The sequence below is a fragment of the Vigna unguiculata genome, chromosome 4 (assembly GCF_037176805.1).
Source record: "Vigna unguiculata cultivar grain cowpea cultivar isolate G323 ecotype 2 chromosome 4, ASM3717680v1, whole genome shotgun sequence".
Lineage (NCBI taxonomy): Eukaryota > Viridiplantae > Streptophyta > Magnoliopsida > Fabales > Fabaceae > Vigna > Vigna unguiculata.
The window spans coordinates 39,330,954-39,351,599 of NC_140795.1; the positions used below are offsets into that span (position 1 = coordinate 39,330,954).

Genomic DNA, 20,646 nt, shown 5'->3' on the forward strand with positions numbered 1-20,646 from the left:
TAACAGTTTGTTCAATTAATCTTCAGAAACATAAATAATTTATAAAATTAAATACTACTAATTATTTTAGTATCTAAAGTTAAAATTAACTATTAAATTGATCTTTAAAAAAAATAAAATGATTAATAATTCTTAAAATTATTATTTTAGCACCTAAATTTGAAATCGACTATTAAATTGATCTCTAAATATAAATAAAATGATGAGTAATTCATAAAATTATAAATTAACAAATAATATAGTTCTTAAAATTAAATAGACGTAACCACATTTTTACTTATTAACTTTTAAAAATTTATAATACAAACCTTCTTCATAAAAAAAATTAAAAAAAGTTGTGAATTTTCAACCGAAATATATGATGTTTTACTGTTTTTAGACTCAAATATGATTAATAACATAAGTTCATACTTCTTTTTCTATAACTATATTTTATATATTATTGTAATAAAATACATTAAAAATATAATCAATTAAACGCATTAAATTTTTGAAACGTACGTTTTTTATATATTTTTATAAGTCCCCTTTTCCTTTAAAGCATATAAAAAAATTATTAGCCTAAGTTTATCTTGTAAATGTGGAAATGTGAATTTAACTATTCTTTTTAAAATTATCTGTAATTTATAATCTATAATTCTACAGAGGATTTTCTCTTCTTTTTTTTTTACGATTGATAATTTTAATTTTACTTTTTATAATATAATTATTTGATAAATTTTTAAAAATAACAATTAGTTTTACATATTTTTTTCTAAAATTGTCCATTTCTCTCATTTCTTTTCCTGTCCATCAATAATTATTTTTTTATTTTTTTATTTTTTCATTTCATTTTGTACATTAAATTAATAATATTATAATATTATTATCTATTGATATAATATCATGTATATTAAAAAATATATAATATTCTTAAAAAAATATAAATTAACATAAATGTATTAAATATGAACGGTAAGTATTCACAACAATTGGTTTTAGATTTTTCTTGCGAGATTTGAACTAATGTTGTCAAAAAAGATGTTCGTACAAATATATTTTCAAATTGCTAAAATGGAATAATTATTTACTCTAATTTTTCTGTGTTCACGTTAAAATGAGCAATTTTATTAATACAGCAAGCAAATATTTTTAAGTGATGACAACATATTCTTAAACCATTTTTAACGAAAAAAAAAACAATATAATATATTTTTTATATTTTCTTAAGAACTTTAATCAATATCAATTTAAAGTTATGGTCAAAATACTCTTTTGATATCTATTTTTGACACATTTGTTTAATATGGTCCTTGTTTAATTTCAGTGTTTAATTAGGTATTAATTTTTGTCGAATTTCAGTGTTTAATTAGGTACTAATTTTTGTCGATTTTAGTCAATATGATCTTTTTTGCTAATGATGTTTAAATAGTTAACATTGATGGATAATGCATGTCATGTGTCGATTCGTGATTTTTTTTTTATATTTCCAATTTTCAAGTTTAATATCACTGTCACGTGTCAATTCGAGATTGTGTTATTTCCTTTTGTTCAATTCAATTCCTTTATTTCTTATTTTTGTTCAATTTGGTCCCAATTTTTATTAAAATGAAACATTTTTGTCTCTTCCCACAAAAGACTAAATTAAATTTTTATATAGATGTATACTAATATTTTTATTAAAATTGACATTTTAATTAATTATTTATGAAATTCAATTATAAATTATTAAAATTACTATAAATTTAATATAATTCTTGTATTCAATTATTAATAAAATATAATATTATAATAATTCAATCTTTTTAAAAAATAATATTTTACAAAATAACTTCAATTTCATGGGTCTAAATAAGAAATAGAAATATATAGTCAAATTTTAAATTATTATTCTATGATTAATAGCTTTTTCACCAATAATTTTATTTTGATATTTTAAATTTTTAATAATTATTAGGGAGTAATGAGTATTCTCATGTTAAATACCATGATTAGACCTGAGCGTTGGTCGGGTTGGATCAAGTTCGGGTCCAACCTGACCAATCCCACAAATTCAATATTTTAAAATTCAATCCAACCTTTTTATTTGTCAGGTTAGCCGGATATGAATAGGCCCAAATACAGTTAAATATGGGCAGGTTATTCGGATTTAACTTGTTTAGATGAATTAAGAAAAAAATTATCAATTGGAAATAAAAATATTTAATGACTGAATTTGTAAAATTAATAATTTCATATAAGTATATCAACCATTACAAAATTTTAAAACAAAAATTTAAATAGTTTTTGAATGGACAACAGTAGCAGCAACAAGCCATCACAAATAACCAAGATAAGGAATTAATGAGTTTTTGAGCAGGAGCAAGTGCCTTTGTGACTTCCACTTCTTTTCATACAACCATATCCCCATCTTTGTCTTGCTTTCAGCATTTTTTTCAATGTCAAAGATGAATCAAACTCACAAATAACAAATGTTCAACAGTATCCAAAATGTCTAAATAAAATACACACTAGACAAATATCATCCAAAACATAACACTCAAAGTAAAGAGGTGAATGAATATATTAAATTTGCTTTAAAATTCAAAACAAAGTATCTATCTATGTACTCTACAAGAAATTGAGACATGTTTCTAAACAAAATTATTCAACTATAAATGTTATGTACCCAAGTGCTAAAGCCCCATACCACTAAAGCAAGAATCCAAGGATAGTTGACGCAAAAATCACCAAACTTTTACTGAAAGTTCCAGTCAAATGAAAGAACACCTGGTGGGTCTAATATGAAACACATAAAATGGTACCAACAACAACATACCACAAAAACACTTCAGCAAAGAAAAGTTGTAGCTAGTTATATAATAAGAAACAACTTTGATGACAAAAAGTTAATAATACGATTGGAGATATTTTTAATACGCCTTTCCAAAGTCAATCCAAGATCTTGGGGAAACATCACAGCAGGTATTCCTATATCAACATCAATTTCATTTTCTACTTAAATCATCTTGAAAAGTTCTGTATAGGAAGAAAATACAACAATTTATCAAAACAACCACAAAATAATATTTATATTTACAAAAGAAATATTGAAACTTAGAATTTATCCAACAATCCATTCAAAAGCACCACACCTATTTGAGAAGTGGTTTTGCTTCTTCAATGATGGAAGTACTTGTGTCTACCAATTTCCTCTTTACAACCATGATGTTACATTACTACAAATATTGTTGCCCTTAAATAATCACAAATCAAACAATTGAGATGAAAATTATCTATAATTCACCCCTAACATAAGTACTGAAATGGGTAAAGATAGACCAGTTTCAAAAAGGAGTGAATATAGCAAAGTACATTGATCAATGAACATATTTTTAACATCAATTTTAAAACTCACCAAAACCAAAAACATCACAGCCATCTCCTACTTCAATTACATGTCCTTGCAACATAGATGAGTGGATAATTATCTCATAAAAAAAAGGTCATTCACATGAGTCATCTATACAATTATATGGAGCTTCTACTTTAATCATCTAAGTACTAGAAATAGGTTATAGAAAGACCAATTTAAAAAAGGAGTGAATTCAACAAAGTACATTGATCAATGAACAAATTCTTAACATCAAATTTAAAACTCACCAAAACCAAAACCACCACATCCAATTCCTACTTCAATTGCACATCTTGCAACACATATGAGTGGGTACCTATTTCATAAAAAGAAGTTTATTCATGTGCATCATTTAGACAATTACGTGGAGATTCTACTTTAATCATCTAAATACTGGAAATAGGTTAAAGATAGATCAAATTAAAAAAGGAGTAAATACAACAAACTACATTGATCAATGGGCAAATTTTAACATCAATTTTAAAACTGACCAGAACAACCCAAAACAACCAAGAACATTGATTCATTCATGTGTATCATCTAGACAACCCAAAATAAAATGTTACATCAATTAATGAGAATCAATAAGTCAAAAAATAATAGTTGTCATTTATGTGTTTATTTTACAATGGTGATAAACTATACAATTAGTGACAATAACCATTCATGATAATAATAGTATCTCTTCAAAAATATGTAATGGAAATATCTTCCAAAAATACAATTCAAATTCATTCTTTGCATTTGTTTCTAACAAATGCCTTCAAAAAAGACCACAACTGCATAAAAGAAAAGTAGTTACATATCAAGCAAAATAAGTAAATTTAATAATAATAATAATAATAATAAAAGGAAGACAAATATCTTAGATGGATTAAGATTCACAGTTGTGGTTGTTGTGACATGATGCACCAACTTCGATTCCAGACCCAACTCATTCGGATGTTACTTGAGGTCCTCCCATTGTGTGGCTATTAAATTCTAAACTAATTTAAACAAACTATTATCAATGTACAAAACAACATAATTATGCAATAATGTTGAGCTGGAAAATAAACAAATCTCGTACCTGTGAAAATCTTCTCAGAAAGCTCAAACTCTTCATTGACATTAATACCATCAAGTTTAGTCATGGTGGTCTTCAACCAATTTTGAGCACAAATAAGTGCCTCAACCATGGATGGATTTAAACAGATTTTAAAAGCATCTAAAACCCTTCCTTCTGTATTAAATGCACTCTCATAAGCAATTGTGGAAATAGGGGTGGCCAACACATCTCTAACCATTCTTGATAGAATGGGAAACCATGAAGAATTTATTTTCCACCAATCTAAAATGTTAAGTTTGTCATCACCATTAACAACAAATTCATTTAAATGCCTCTCTAACTCATTTTTTCTATATACGGTGTATTTTTCTCTCAAGTGCTTCTTAAAAGCATTAGCCCTTGTCAAATATTCTAGAATTTTTCCAATGGTTGATGCATCAGATTAATGTTCAGATGGTTGCTCATGTCTATTTTTTCATCATGAACTGTTTTGTACCAATGATACATTTTTTTAAAAATTGTCTTTTACATAGTTAATTAGCTCTTCAATTTTGTTCATATCATGTTTATACATTTCTTGAAAATTCCAAATCACATACTCAAACTTGTAAAGAGGATTAAAAATGACACCAAAATATAGCAAGTGATTGATGTTATCAAAATTACCCTAATACTTATGATACTTCAACTTCATATCACAACCAATAGGTGCTAATATATTATTAAGATTCATGGTTGTCTTGTCAAGTGCAAAATGAATAGTAGCCATTTGGTAAAATGCAACGTGTATACTTGTTAAAACTTTGGCAAGTGTACCAAGTCGTGCAAGTAGTAACCGGTAAGACCGGGATATCGTTTCCCAAGAGACTCGTGTATACTAATTAATTGCGTAATTAGTGACTAATTTAAACTAACGAATAAATCCATATTTTGAGTTTTAATGTATGAAATTAAACTGTGCATAAATAATTAAAATTGAACTTTGGAAGTTAAAGGCACTTAGTGAGTGGAAAAGATTAGAAATGATATGACTTGATATTGCCGGGGTTAGAATTCACCAACTATGCTCTCATGCAACTACAATTTAACATCCTCTTCATTAATATGCTAATGCCAACCCACAAAATTACTCAAACTCTAATTCCTTAATAGATTGAGCCTAAATTTCCTTATTAAAAGTCAATTCCTTGAACTCTTAATAAGCAAATTTGCTTTATGCACAAAGGTTTTAATGCAACCCATGGGTCAAGCCCCATTCCTAGGTACAAGCTCCATTGAGTTTTCTTATTTCAAATCTAGGTTTCAAAAGATATTTCCACACCCAATGAACCAAAAATCATGCAAGAGATGGCTAAATCAATGCAAGCTTTAAGTGAAGAAATAAGAAGACTAGCAATTAATGAAAGAGTCATATATATAATCAAAACATTTGCATTTACACAAGAGTTTCGTGGCTACATCTAACCCCAACAAAAAATGGGTTTAGCTCTCCATTGCCATGGAGAGCTCAAGCTTAAAAATGGAAGAGATGGAAGAGAAAGAGATACAAGGAGGAAGATGGAGCTGTTCCCACGAGCCCTAGCGCTCCTCCAAGCTCTCCAAATGTGTTCTTCGTGCCTCCAAAATGCCAAAAGATGTGGTTCCCTCCGCGAAAACAGAAGAAAAAGGGGTCACTTGACACATCAGCGAAAAAGGGCGCCTGGCGGAAGGGTCTCACCGCCAGGCGCAAGCCACCAAACAGGGGGCAAATCTTCCCGCTACCGCCTGGCGGTGACTAAGTGCCGCCAGGCGGTGACTAACAGTAGCGCCTGTCTGGCGCTTGGCTGGCGCATGGCTGGCGGTCTGTTCCGCCTGGCGCTGGCTTCGCGTCGCCAGGCGCTTCCTGCTGACATTTTTCTTCTCTCTTTGCTATTCCGGGTCACTCATTAGTCTGGATTTTAGGAACAAAGCTTCCCATCTACAAAAAGGACACAAAAATGGGGATTAGTGATATATTTAGATCAATGTAACCCACAATGTATTTATTTACAAAAGTAAGGTAAAATTGAGGATTAAGTAGGTTAAAAGCTTTGGAAGAGATGATTTTGCTAATGAAATATAGCTTGGATAATGGTAAAAATTAACATTATCAATACTCACATGCAAAGATGTAGAAAAATATTTGGTGGCCTCATAGAAAATTTTCAGAAACTTAAGAAAAGTTTGGACATGTTCCCAATCAATAGCATTAGGGGGACTTTCTATTGACATGCGAAGCCTGGATGATGTGTTACTTGAAGATTTGATGAAGTTTTGTTGAAGTAACATGAAGCCATTGCTTTGAATCATGCCTACATTGATCAAGTTATGCATATTTGATGTTGCTCATGTTGAATAAGCCTTGAACGAGTGTCCTCCATATGGATCAATCATTAGAAAAACAAGCTTGAAGTTTGTAATTCTCTTTGTAGACCATCTAGCATTTATTATATGTATAAGGTCTTTAGTGTGTCTTTTAATTTGTTGAAATATTTTTCAATAGGTTAAAATTGACTTTTAATATGTTGAATGAATTTTTAACATATTAAAATGTTAACTATGGTAGTCTTAAACTGTAACTTATTCAATCAGTTGATTTATTTTTTAATCGACTGATTTCACTTAAGTTAAGTGAAATCAACCGATTGATTTGAAAATCAACCTGTTGAATTTCGTAACAGTTTGACTATAAGAGTTGTATTTTTCGAAAAATAGGTAAGAAGATCATTTTTAGCACAAAGTTGTTCTGGAAATCTGGGAATTCTCTCTCTTTCCTGACAGATTGCAACTGGTGAAGGTTGATCTTGGATAAATTCTTGGAGCATTTTGCTTAGTTTTGAAGCTTGTAGAAGGTGTTTATGGTAGGCAAGGTTGTGCTACCACTGAGGTTTGATCTTTCTCAAGCTTTGTGTGTGTGCCTGGTGGTTTTCTAGGTCTGCCAGAGGTGTCTTGTTGTGCTGGTGTGATTCTTATGTGATTCAAGAGTCTTTTGTGTGTGTTTTTGCATATTTTGAAGGTGTAAGGGTGTAAACTTTGTAAATCTTTTGAAATAGTGCAAAGTCAGACTTAAGTTGTCTTGACAAACTAGATGTAGCTCATGTTTGAGTGAACCAGTATAAAAATCATTGCATCAATCAAGTCTCTAACCCTTCTCTCTTGCATATTCATTTAAAGGTTAAAGAATTTGGATTTAAACCATCTTTTTCATATTCCTGTGTGTTTTGGTGGCATCTACAACATTGAACATGTTTGTATAACTCATTGAAACCTGTCTTGACTGATCTTTTACATTGTTCGTGCTTTAAATCACAAATCTGTATTTCTGTATTTTTCCCAGTATTTTAGTCAATTGTTTTTCTGATTCAATCGATTGATTATACTAGTACAACATCTGTTTAGTAAAATCAATGGACTAACTTTGTTTTTGATCGGTTGAAAGTGTACTGTCCAGAGGTGTTTGCATCCAAACTTGGTAATCGAATTGATTCAATTTAAAACAATTTTTAAACCCTCAAAAGACATCCTAATTTTTAACTAGTCAATTCAACCCCCCTTCTTAGCATTTCAACCATTTCAAAACTTACACCTTCATCACCAAGAAAACTCATATAGCTAGAGTCTTCATTGTCAAGTTTTTCAAATGCAACTTGAAATTTTGTGGTTGTATCTAACATCACATATGTTGAATTGCACCTTGTGGGATCATCAAGACACAATAGTCTTTTGCATTCAATTTTTGAAAACTTTATGCACTTTCTAAACTTAGCCAATCTTTGTGGTGAAGATCTCACAAATCTGACAACATTCCTAATACTTGTGATTGAATTGTGCAACTCTTTTAAGCCATCACTCACAACTAAGTTTAGTATATGAGTACAACATTGCATATGGAAAAATTGTCTATCCATGACCAACCCACCAATATTCTTCATTTTTTTTAAATATGTAACAGCCACATCATTAGATGATGCATTATCAATTGTGAGTATGGAGACATTCCTAAGTCCCCATTCCCTTAAAACTTCTTCAACTTTCCTTTCTATTGTTTACCCTTTATGATTAAGTGTGACTGAAAAACTGATTATCCTCTTTTAATACCTCTAATCATTGTCTATGAAATGTGCAGTCAGTGTTAGGTAGTTTAAGTTCTGAATTGATGTCCAACAATTAGTAGTTAGTGATACTCTAACACAATTTGACTTAATGAAGGCCTTTAATCTAATTTTTTCATCTATGTACAACTTAAAACAATCTTTAGCAATTGTGAACCTTGATGAGGCAACAAACAAAGGTTGTAATTGTCTGCACAAGTTCTTAAAACCCTCACCCTTCATGTTCAGGTTTAGTTGTAGGGTTAGGTTGATTAGCTTGATGTGAACATGGAGGCAATTCTTGATTATGTGTCTCCATTACAACTGTAATGAAGAAGTCATACTCAATAACTACCAATCATATATGTATTATTAAAATATTAATACTAAATATTAATCCTTATTTCATTAACAATCCAAAGAAAGTACATGTTTACTAATTATGCATTGTTTGTATAAGAAAAATGTGTTATCCAACAAACTAACATTTATATAAACTAAGTACACTGTCACGTTATTCAGTAGTGACTTTGCTAAAAATGACACTTATTATTAGTTAATTGAGTGATGAACTCAACCAAACACAAAAAAGAAAACTAAAACCACAATAAAAGAAACATAGAATTGAGTGAGCCACCTCATTATACTCCTCATCACAATATCTCACTGTAATTTCAATCCTTTATCATAATTTTCATTTCAACTTATTACATCAATGTCATAAATTCACTTCTATCTTATAACATCTAAGTTATATATATTTAGCCCAATTTTTTAAAATTATTAATTACTAACGTGAAAAAAAAAACTACTTTAATTTAGTGATATCCCTACTTTCTTAAGTATATCCCATAAAGGTCACTATTTTCTTAACATATGATAAAAACCATAAAACATATTACCATAAAATTTCATTTGCATGTTTCTTTGACATACACGTAAGTAAGCTTCCAATCATTCAATAATTATTATCAATAACTCTTTCAATAGATGAAGACTAAAGAGAATGACCAAATATTCGATTGTCAATTTAAATCGTAGCACATTATGAATTCAACTTTTCCAGATAAAGGGTAAAGTAATGGTAATCAACTAAAAAATAAACAACAATTATCACTCTCACCTTTCTCTTTTGCAATGAATCTTATAATCTAGTGGATCCAAATTTCCCATGTGTAACTACTAGCCTAGGATTGCCATAACTCTGTAATTGGAAGGAAAGATAATTTACAAGCACCAAAACACAATCCAAAGTTCACAAAATGCAACACAAATGTGTCTAAAATTCAAAACTAAAAGACAAATAACCATCCAAAACATATAAACCCTAAAAATTACCATCCACTGTCTCTATCACCAAATGCTTGCAAATTAGCTCATCAATAAATAAGAGGAAGCAATCTAGAACGAGAAAAAGGGAAAAAGAAGAACCTTTTGGGAAAAATCTAAGCTTGCTTATTATGGACCTACTTATGCAACTCCCTCCTTAGTGACCCAGATTCGCATTAGTTCTCGTTTTGCATCCCCAACGAATCCGACACGGTTGAGCTTGATGCGGTATTGGAGACTTGTAGCTACTTCTTCGTGCAGATAACAAAAGAAGAGGCGAGACTGTATCAGAAGACCAAGGAGAACAAAAAATGATTTGGAGACAGTTAGGGTTTTCGAATGTTTCTTTCACCCTTAAAATCCATTCCTAAATTTTTATAATAATTTAATGGGTTAAATATGTTTTTGGTCCCTCAAGTTTCAGTGAAATTTGAAATTAGTCCCTCTTTAAAACTTTTGACCAACTTAGTCCTTCATCTTTAAAAATGTGTGAATTTAGTCATTTTAACAAAATTGTGTTAAGTTTATCTGACGTTTCAAACACATTTCATGGTAGTATATGAATTGTTTACATCGTTTGAAACATTTTCGCTTCAATGTTAACTCAAATATTATCATAAAATACGTATAAAATGTCAAATAAACCTATCAAAACACGTATTTCTAAAAATGAAGGACTAAATTAGTATAAAGTTTCGAAAAGGAACTAATTCCAAAATTCACTAAAACTTGAGGGACCAAAAACATATTTAACTCTAATTTAATAATACCTACGAGCCGGGTCGGGTATTTGCAATTTTTTGTTTCACACCCGTACATGACCAATTCAATCCATTAAACCCGTTTTATTTTACCCACCTTTACCCGAATCATGCATAACCGATCCATGCTTTAGTTTTTTATGAGGATTGGACGGGTGTCGTCGGGTACGCATTTTTTGCTCAAGCCTGACCATGATACTCATATTTCCTCATCACCAGGTGGGTAGTTAAATATCCATATCATTTACCCATAAATATTCATTAAAGATATCCATTTAATATCCTTGGACCAACATTAAATATCCACATCAATAATACCTTGAACCAACATATCAATTTTAAAAAAAATAATGTTTTACAAAAAATAATTTCAATTTCATGGGTCTAAATCAAAAATAGAAATGTATGGTCAAATTTTAAATTATTATTCTATGATTAATATCTTTGCTCGTGAATAATTTTATTTAATATTTTAAATTTTTAATAATTATTAGCGAGTAGTGAGTATTCAGAGGTTAGATACCATGATACTCATATCTACCCTATCACCAATTGGGTCATTAAATATCAATATCCTTTATCCATAAATATTCATTTGATGATATCCATTTAGTATTCGTCATTGATTTTATCCACAAATATTTTTTTTTTTCATTTCAACATAGATTTATTGATGATGTCTCTTAGTTTGAGATAGAGTCATAATAGACACAAAAATGGTAAAATATAAATGAACTAACAATAATTAAATTCAAAATATATGCAATTGAAAACATTTTGAACCTTAGATAAACCTTTGGAAAATAAATACTATTATTGTTAAAAATAAGTAAAGTACATGAGAAAATGGTGTTAAGAGTCAAACTTAAAGTAAAATACTTTCTCATATTTATTGATCACTTTATTCATAGGTTAAATATGTTTTCCATTCCCAAACTATTTACTAAATTTTATTTTGTCCCTACTTCAAAGCGTGAGCCAATTTTGTCCTTACACTTCATAAAAGTAATGTAAAAAAGGCATGGCAACAAAGTGACTCTAATTGTGTTAGAATTAATTCTCCTCCTTGCAACTCTCTCCTCCCTGCAATTTTTTTTCTAGTGGCGACAGGGGCAACCCTAATGGTGGTTCCAGAGGTATGTGACAATGGTCAATCTTCCCCAAAATCTATATAGCATATATAAGTTTCTTCTTGTTTTAGCTCCATGATTATACTCTCAATACTCACTATTATTCTTCTTCTTTTATACTCTTTGAGTATGTTGAATGTAAAATATGGCTTCACTATGACACGTGGACATTTAAAAAAAATTAAAAAACATTTAAAAAAAATTCAAAAAATTCAAAAAAAATAAATAAAAAAACCACAAAGTGACACGTGACTGTCACTGTTCATGGTCGTTAATGATTTAAACGGTGTTAGCAAAAAAGGATCCAATTGAACAAAATTGATAAAAAATTGGATTTATTTGAACACAACACAAAATTAAGACTTATTTGACAAAACTTGACAAAAATTGGGACAAAAAAATATTTTAACCTTATATAAATTTGACAATGATATTTTTATTATAATTAATATTTTTAACAAAATTAAGTTTATTTAAATGTATATTTTGTATTGAATTTTATTTAAATTTTGTTTTAAATATTTATATATCTATAATTTATGGATAAATGTTAGAGTTCCTTTAAAAATAAAAACTGTATAAATTCAAATATAAATTTTTAAAACAATTTTATAACAATTTAAAATAAATATATTTATTTAAAATTTTACAATTCAATTTATAAAGTTGTTATTTTTAAACCAACTCTAACATTTGTCTATAAATTATTGATATATAAATATTTGAAACAATATTTAAATAAAGTTCAATGCAAAATATATATTTAAATAAACTTAATTTTGTTAAAAATATCAATTATAATAAAAATACCATTGTAAAATTTATATAAAAAAAACAAATTTGATATTAGGATGAAATTGATTCAGTTTTAAAAAAATTGGGACTAAGTTGAGACAAAATAACAAATACAGAACTACGTTGAGTCAAATAAAATTAAGAGACCTACTTAAGAATTCATTACAAAAATGAGGACATCGAGAATGATTTAACCTTTTCTAAATCTTAAAATTCTCCGATAACACATCTTAATAGTAGTAGTTGAAAATTGTATACCGGTATTCCGCTAAATAAGTATGTTTTATTTTTTTTAAAATAATACATGGGAGATTAAACTAGTAATCTTACTATTGTAAAATAAAAATTATATTTTTTAATCTTCAGATATTATTGTATTTTTTATCTAATTTTTTTATTTAGCTTGTGGGGGTGTAATTTCTCAATCTTTTATTATTTAAATTTAGTATTTTTAACCTACAATTTTAATCTTATAGTACGTAAATAAAGTATTAGTAAAATATAAGTTTCACCCTCGTAAAATTTAAATTTTGCTTTTGTTATCTTTAAAATTTTTATTATTGTTGGGTGTTTCAAAATTATCATTATTGGTGAAGTTAAAGAGTAAATAAGAAAAACGATAATTAAACACTAATGGTTAAAAAAAAAGAAAAAATATTTTATCCGTAGTTTATTTAATCTTAGTTTCTAATAAATGTTTTGTTAAATATATATAGTTATAGATGTTTAGATGAAAAATATTTTCTTAAACGGACCGATTTAAAACAAGCCGATTATCATAAAGGTTAAGAAAAAAAAAATACAGATATATTAGAAATATTAAAACAAGATACAAACAAAATATAAAAAATTATAACGGAAATTCACTTATTTTGCCGTTAATGTTATTCCTCAGGGAAACCTAGAAATATATTCTTCCAACTCTGATAGAGTACCTTCATCTTCCCTCCGCCGCCGTCTCCGCCGCGGAATTGTATAGCTGCGTAGCTTCTTTGTGATAAACTGCCATTGTTGTGGAGGTTCGTTAGCTGCAATTCCTCTGGGAAAATTTCACTCTTCTTCTAAGGTATTCTCAGATGAAACTAAAGCTCCCTCACATTTTTAAGCAAACATTCACCTCACTTCTTATTTGTTTAATCACGTGACACCCACTCATTGCAATATAGCAAACTTGTTCTGGTTACAGATAGACAACTACAGGAATTCTTTCACAAAATTACACCCCAAAATTTTTTGTATGTTGTAGTGGCAAATATATACTGTGTGCCCCAAAATTCTCAGGGGTTCTGCCATGAATTGTTATTAAAGTGTACTGCTTGCTCTTTCATCATGTTTATCTCATTTATCTTTTCACTGCAATTTTTTTTGTTGTTTTTGGGGTAATAGTTTAGTATTAGGGCCATATATGTGTATGTGTGAAGACGAATACTAGAGTTATTCTTTGATGCTATTTTAACTTTGAAGATAAGTGAGTTTAAATTAGAAAGGCCTATGAGTGTCATGTAAGAAGATCCTAGTCATGGCAATTTTTGCATTCCAGATATTTTATAGTTAAGCATTAATTTACAGTGAAATTAAGAAAAAAAGACTAGGTTATTTCGTTTTAGAATGAGTAAAAAGAATACATTAGTTTTCTCACTTTTGTACTAAAATTTAAAATTTAAAATGATGATATTTTAACAAAGAAAAAAAAAACATAAATATGGGAAGTCTGTGTGTGCCTATGTGTCATAGGTCTGTGTATAATTGATCCTGGGTCCTGCGTAATTTTAGGGTTTGTGCCAGTGTGACTTTATTTCACTACTTTTATTAGTTTCAGCACGGCAACTAAGATCGAACGAAATAGAACCGCAAGTGGAAGAGTAAGAAGCATCATCGTTAAGAAAATCTAAGCATAAGAGAAGGAAAATCCCTAATTGAAAAATGGAGGTAGAGACAGAGACTATGGTGGAGAAGAGGGAGATAATCAACAACGTGATGTGCCTTTTGACAGACCCAGATGGAACTCCTTTGGGCTCTCCTATGTACCTACCTCAGAATGCTGGCCCTCAACACCTCAATCAGATTGTTAATAAGCTTCTAAACAATGTAAGCAAGCCCCTTTATCCTTCTCAAATTCTATTTTACATTTTGTGTACTATTTATAACATTGAGTGATTATCTATGCTTTATTTTAGGAAGAGAAGTTGCCGTATGCTTTCTATATATCAGATGAGGAGCTCATTGTGCCACTTGAAACATACTTGCAGAAAAACAAAGGTTAGTCATGTTTGTTTACAATAAATTAGTTTTTTCTTTCTTTCTTAATTCGTTGTAAATTACTTATTCACTTGCTTTTAATACATATTTTGAGAAAAAAAATCCTCATTTTTCTAAAGAGTAGACGCACTTGTAATGATGTTTTTCTTTTCATTTGCAATGTTACTTTAACACTTTTCCAGTCTCGGTGGAGAAGGCTTTGCCTATAGTTTGTCAACCTCAAGCTATTTTCCGGATTCGTCCTGTGAATCGCTGTTCAGCAACTATTTCTGGTATGTGAGACATTATGTATTTTTCCATTCGTAGTGGCTCAGTGTTGTATTGTGCTTGTTAAACTGTGAGACAGCAATGTGGTTTGGATGTTGAAGATTGTAGTACAACACAAGTTTTTGTTATTTTCATATTCTCTGGAATTTATATTGTTGCGGTTGTTTGTGTTTTTAGGTCATGCTGAAGCTGTACTTAGTGTTGCCTTCAGTCCTGATGGACGACAACTGGCAAGTGGTTCTGGTGATACCAGTGTTCGATTTTGGGACTTGACCACTCAGACACCATTGTACACTTGCAAAGGTTTGACATTTAAAAATGTTAAGTTGTTCTTGGTATCTGCTAATTAAGTCAGGAAAAAGTTGATTGATGTTTAGTTATCCTTTCCTCAGTACAAGAATAAAAATGATCAATTTAACTAAATGGTAAAAGGAGTTAGAATTAGTTGAAGGTTCTTGATTGAAAAACAGTGTGTTACTGCTAAGGGGAATAGTGGTAGGGTGGGGGTTGTTGCAAAGGAATGAGAAAATAATAAGAGGGAAGGATAGGGACCGTGAAGGCAGGAAATTATAGTATTGGGAGAATTACAGTGGTCTACTCTGCTGTAAGGAGCTATTCTTTATCCTTCATTAAATTAATATTAATCTATAGTTTCATAATGTTTTGGCAATTTTAATGAGTCATATATAGCATTATAGCTGTTTACATTTTATGCAGGACACAAGAACTGGGTACTTTGTATTGCATGGTCACCGGATGGAAAGTATCTTGTAAGTGGGAGCAAGGCTGGAGAACTTATTTGTTGGGACCCACAAACTGGAAAGTCATTAGGCAATCCACTAACTGTAAGATCTTTAATCACGAATACCATCATCTATGATAAAGTTTGTTTAATCTTTCTTTTCATAATTCTTTTTTCATTTAAGTTTATTGAGAGCATTGCAAACTTCCAGTATTTCAAGATTCAAACAAAGAAACTTGATGCTTTGAACACTGAATAGTCAATTGTCGTAGTTAAGTAAAGATTGAAAACAGTAGTGGGCAATGGAGCAGTGGCTGCAGGGGCAACATTTATTTAGCTATAAGAATTACACAACTCTGGTTACACGGCTTCCCTCCTCTTCCCTGCTCTAATTCCAAAAATAAATAAAAGAACATCCTGCTTTATTATGGTGATGTTTTATATGAATTGTCATTTATTTATTATTAGTTACATATTTCAATTCTTATTTTGGTTTGTTCACTATTTACTTTTATAACAAATATTAGAATAGTTTGTGTCATGAACTCTATATGATGCTTCTTTAATAATAAAATTCAAATTATTCTTAAATATAGGGTCACAAGAAATGGATTACTGGTATCTCTTGGGAACCTGTCCACCTGAATGCTCCATCCCGTCGCTTTGTAAGTGCCAGCAAAGATGGGGATGCTCGTATATGGGATGTTTCTTTAAAGAAATGTGTTATGTGCCTTAGTGGCCACACACTTGCAATAACATGTGTAAAATGGGGTGGAGATGGTGTGATTTATACTGGGTATTTTCTCTCTCTTTACTTCCTCCTAGTTTCTATGAAGTTTAGTCTGGATTTTTATTTGTGCTCATTGTCATAGTTTACATATTCCTGTATACCCCTGTTAGACTGGAAATATAAATTCATGTTGGTTAAATTCTCATTTATGATTTTAACTCACGTTTTTATCTCGAGATTTTATTTTCGGGACTTTCACTGAACTGATCCTAGTGTTTGCTGATGGCTATAGTTGGGTTTTTCCCTTGTTTTGGTTAAGTTAATGTCTTAATTATCATTCTGTAATTCTATTTACTGCTTGGAGTCTATCTGTGTTGTTTTATTACAGTTCACAGGATTGTACTATCAAGGTCTGGGAAACCACACAAGGGAAACTAATCCGTGAACTTAAGGTGAGCCTCATCCCTTTTCAGTTGAACTTTTCATCTGCATGTTTATTTTTTAACATGGTTTTTGTTATGCATGACCCCTGTTTCGGATCTGGTGTTAACTTTTTCTTCATTTAGTTTTTTGATAATATCTTCTCATCAGATGTAGCTACCTATTGGTATTTTTCTATTATTGTACACATGAGTATTCTTATTTATAATAAAGAAGATATGCAATAATAGGGAACAAAATTAATATCTAATAATAGAAAATATTTGGTAAGATATTTCCCTACCAAATCATATTATATCTTTCTATTTAGTGTAATCAAATCATATCTAACACTACCCCTCAAGCTAAAGCATATATCTCATGAGACAAACTTGTTACAAATGTCATCAACCCAAAGACCCCTTGAGAGACTTAGTAGAATTAAACTCAGTTGGTTGCTGAAGCTGACAAAGTAAATGATGACAAAGCTAATAGATATTTCCTCAACATGACTTTCTCTCTGTCAAAGTGACCATCAATAGTCATTATGTTTCATCTTTTCAAACCATATCTTTAATACACCTCCTCAAGTTAGAACATATGTATCATGAGTCAAACTTATTAAAAGTGGTTAAAGGGATAGCAGCTGCTGAAGAGAAAAAATGTGTAACTGACACGGTGGCTTTGGGAAAGCAAAACATACTCACGAGGTATTTTAAAGCAAGAAGTGTTTCTTTGCTGTCAAAAAGAGGAAGTCTATCATTGATACGATGATGTGCTTTCTATTCTTAATTTTTGAATCAACTACATGTATTTTCTGTCATTAAACTGTCTTTACTTTCCAATACTTTTTCTAATATTTTTGGAATTAATTTTAGGGACATGGGCATTGGGTTAATTCTTTGGCATTAAGCACCGAGTATGTTCTTCGCACAGGAGCTTTTGATCATACTGGAAAACAATATTCATCTCCAGAGGAAATGAAGAAGGTAACCTTTAATTTTAAATGGTATTGTTGGCCCTTTAAACGTAGGATTTTAGTTACTAGACTCGACTGCATTGGCTGGTCAGATTGGTTAGCCCAAACTCAGACTGGGCAGGTTTGTTTAATTAAAAGATTGGTCCATTGTTTATATTCTTTCTTATCCCAAAAAAAAACAATTTTTGATATTACTCAATGGCATTGTTTTATTCTGTATCCAATCCCATATAACGGGATTAGGCTTGATTGTTGTTATTAAAATGTTACTTGAACTTGGACATTATTCTTAATAATTAAGACTATTTTAGTGACCAGCTTAATGTTTGTCGAAGTTTGTAATTTTGTATGCTTTAGAGTTTAAAGCTCTTGTGTTCTGCTTTGTGCCGTCCATAAGGTGATTTGTGTTCTTAGTTTAGAAAGATTTATTGTTTTTCATATTTACATTTTTCTCATTTCTGTTAGTTCAGTTTTTGAAACTTTGGGTTGAAATAATTAATATTTCCATTCTTTTCTTTTAGTTATCCATTTTGCATTCATAGATATTATTAGAGTAGTTGACGCTTTCAATCTATTAAATGTTAAATTTATCTTTGCGTCACATTTCTCAGGTTTTAACTATTATAGTTTCCTTCCTCTCGGAACTTCTTCCATCTCTGTTGTACATTTTTCTAATTTACTAATACCAGCTTATGCCACTGATGAATATAGGTTGCTCTGGAAAGGTATCAAGCAATGAGAGGCAATGCCCCTGAGAGATTGGTCTCTGGATCTGATGATTTTACTATGTTCCTTTGGGAACCTTTCGTCAGCAAGCACCCCAAAACTCGCATGACAGGTCATCAGCAGGTACAACTCTTTATTTTTCTAAAACATTCAAATTATGGGAATCAGAATAAACCAAAACAATCATCAAAGTGCAATGCGACTTTGGTTTATATAAGCGTTATTGAGTACCTAAGGCCTTTTGAAAGAATATTTTGATATATGACTGTATCTTTGTAATCTAAAATTTGAAAAAAAGGTTCTAATAAATCTGATATCCTTTTCTTGGCCAATGTGTCAGGTCTAAACTCTAGTCAGCAGGTTGTCCTGCGGACTGCTATGTCTCCAAATTATGTTAAATATTTGCTGATGTCCATTTCTTGTTCTTAGTTGCCGGTTGAAATTGATTGTATTGTTATACACGTAACATCTTTTAGGTTTAATGATTAAGCTTGCTTGCTTGACAGCTTGTGAACCATGTCTATTTTTCACCTGATGGGCTATGGGTGGCAAGTGCTTCTTTTGATAAATCTGTGAAGTTATGGAATGGCACCACAGGGAAATTTGTTGCTGCCTTTCGGGGCCATGTCGGGCCTGTTTACCAGATCAGGTACAATTAAGTGATTTCTTCTTGAAGCCTAAGATATTCCATTTAGAACCCTAACCAAGTTTGTATCGGCTTTTATTGTACAGCTGGTCTGCAGACAGTAGACTTCTTTTAAGTGGCAGCAGAGATTCAACACTTAAGGTAAGCATGGTTTTCTGTTTCTATTAATAAAGGATTTTGTATCACGAATTTTTAATTTGATTCGTAAATCAGAATGTTTAAATTTTCATTTTCAAAAGTGGAACCTTGACCATGTTTGGTTTTCCAGGTTTGGGATATTCGGACTCGTAAGTTGAAGCAAGATCTTCCAGGCCATTCTGATGAAGTATTTTCACATGCCAAAACTTTTGGTATTAATTTTCTAATTACTTTTTCGTTCTAGTTGCTGACGACCTAAGTTTATTTTCTTGCGGTAAAGGTTTTTTCTGTTGATTGGTCTCCCGACGGAGAGAAGGTAGCCTCTGGTGGTAAGGATAAAGTGCTAAAGTTGTGGATGGGCTAGGCTAATTTTGGGATGAATGTTGGAATCTAAAGTAAGTGTAATCTAATCTCAATGGAGTCACGGAGATTTCATGGAAATCAATGGTTCATATTATGCCAATGCAAGGTCCTCTTTAAATTATATGGACAACATATAAGTGTTCATCAGAAATATTACTCCACAGCAATTCAGGACTGGCCCTGGACGAAGTTGCTCAAATTGAGTCTCAGAACAGTGGTGAAGAAGCTGATTGAAATTTTTGGATGCCAATCACATACTTGTGAGAATATATACCTACCAAGATGTTTTATTGTCTGATTTGAAGCCTTTTGTTTTTGTCTTACCCTGACATTGTTTCTCACAACAATGGCCATTTTGTGGTTGAATTGTCATTGTTGTCATTAGTATGAACTCAATTTTTTGTGCAGTTTGATGCAAATGAAGTCTGATAACAGGAGTGAATGTGGAAGGACAAGTCTGAGGATGGTTTTTTTGTTCACCTTGTCACTTTTGTAGTGTTTGAACTGAGTATGCAACGAAGTTAAAATTTTGTTCTTATTTTATAAAGCTATGTGTTTAGACTGCTATTTACTGAAATTAAAACATCCATGCAAACTTGAAAAAGAAATGTGAAAAGCTTGGAATTACAACACGACCAAGTGCGGTGTGTGGATGTCCTCATTGAACCATAACACAACCATTCTTCAACCAAATTATAGATGAATGGTGGGTGGGGTATCTTCAGATATTGAAACGAGCAAGTTACTTTTAATTTTAGATTGTTTGAATGAATTGTCAGAAAATGTAGAAAATGATAGATTATCGATTCAAACTAGTGGTTGATTTGTCGA

The 20,646-nt window shown here is 30.6% G+C and overlaps 1 protein-coding gene across 2 annotated transcripts; it reads left to right on the forward strand.

The window, feature by feature from the left end:
• The first annotated feature begins 13,395 nt into the window (after positions 1-13,395).
• Positions 13,396-20,362, forward strand: LOC114182328 (WD-40 repeat family protein / notchless protein). 2 transcript variants are annotated; one of them, XM_028069186.2, is made up of 14 exons: positions 13,396-13,611; positions 14,359-14,633; positions 14,723-14,804; positions 14,987-15,076; positions 15,249-15,374; positions 15,789-15,916; positions 16,410-16,609; positions 16,932-16,995; positions 17,842-17,952; positions 18,654-18,791; positions 19,175-19,317; positions 19,401-19,455; positions 19,583-19,639; positions 19,733-20,362. In XM_028069186.2, the coding sequence occupies exons 2-14, from the start codon at positions 14,469-14,471 to the stop codon at positions 19,814-19,816; spliced, it is 1,443 nt and encodes a 480-aa protein (XP_027924987.1). In that variant the 5' UTR covers positions 13,396-13,611; positions 14,359-14,468; the 3' UTR covers positions 19,817-20,362. The 2 variants fall into 2 exon arrangements, with proteins under 2 accessions (XP_027924987.1, XP_027924988.1); XM_028069187.2 differs by having other exon boundaries at positions 13,414-13,611; positions 14,365-14,633.
• Positions 20,363-20,646: the final 284 nt, after the last annotated feature.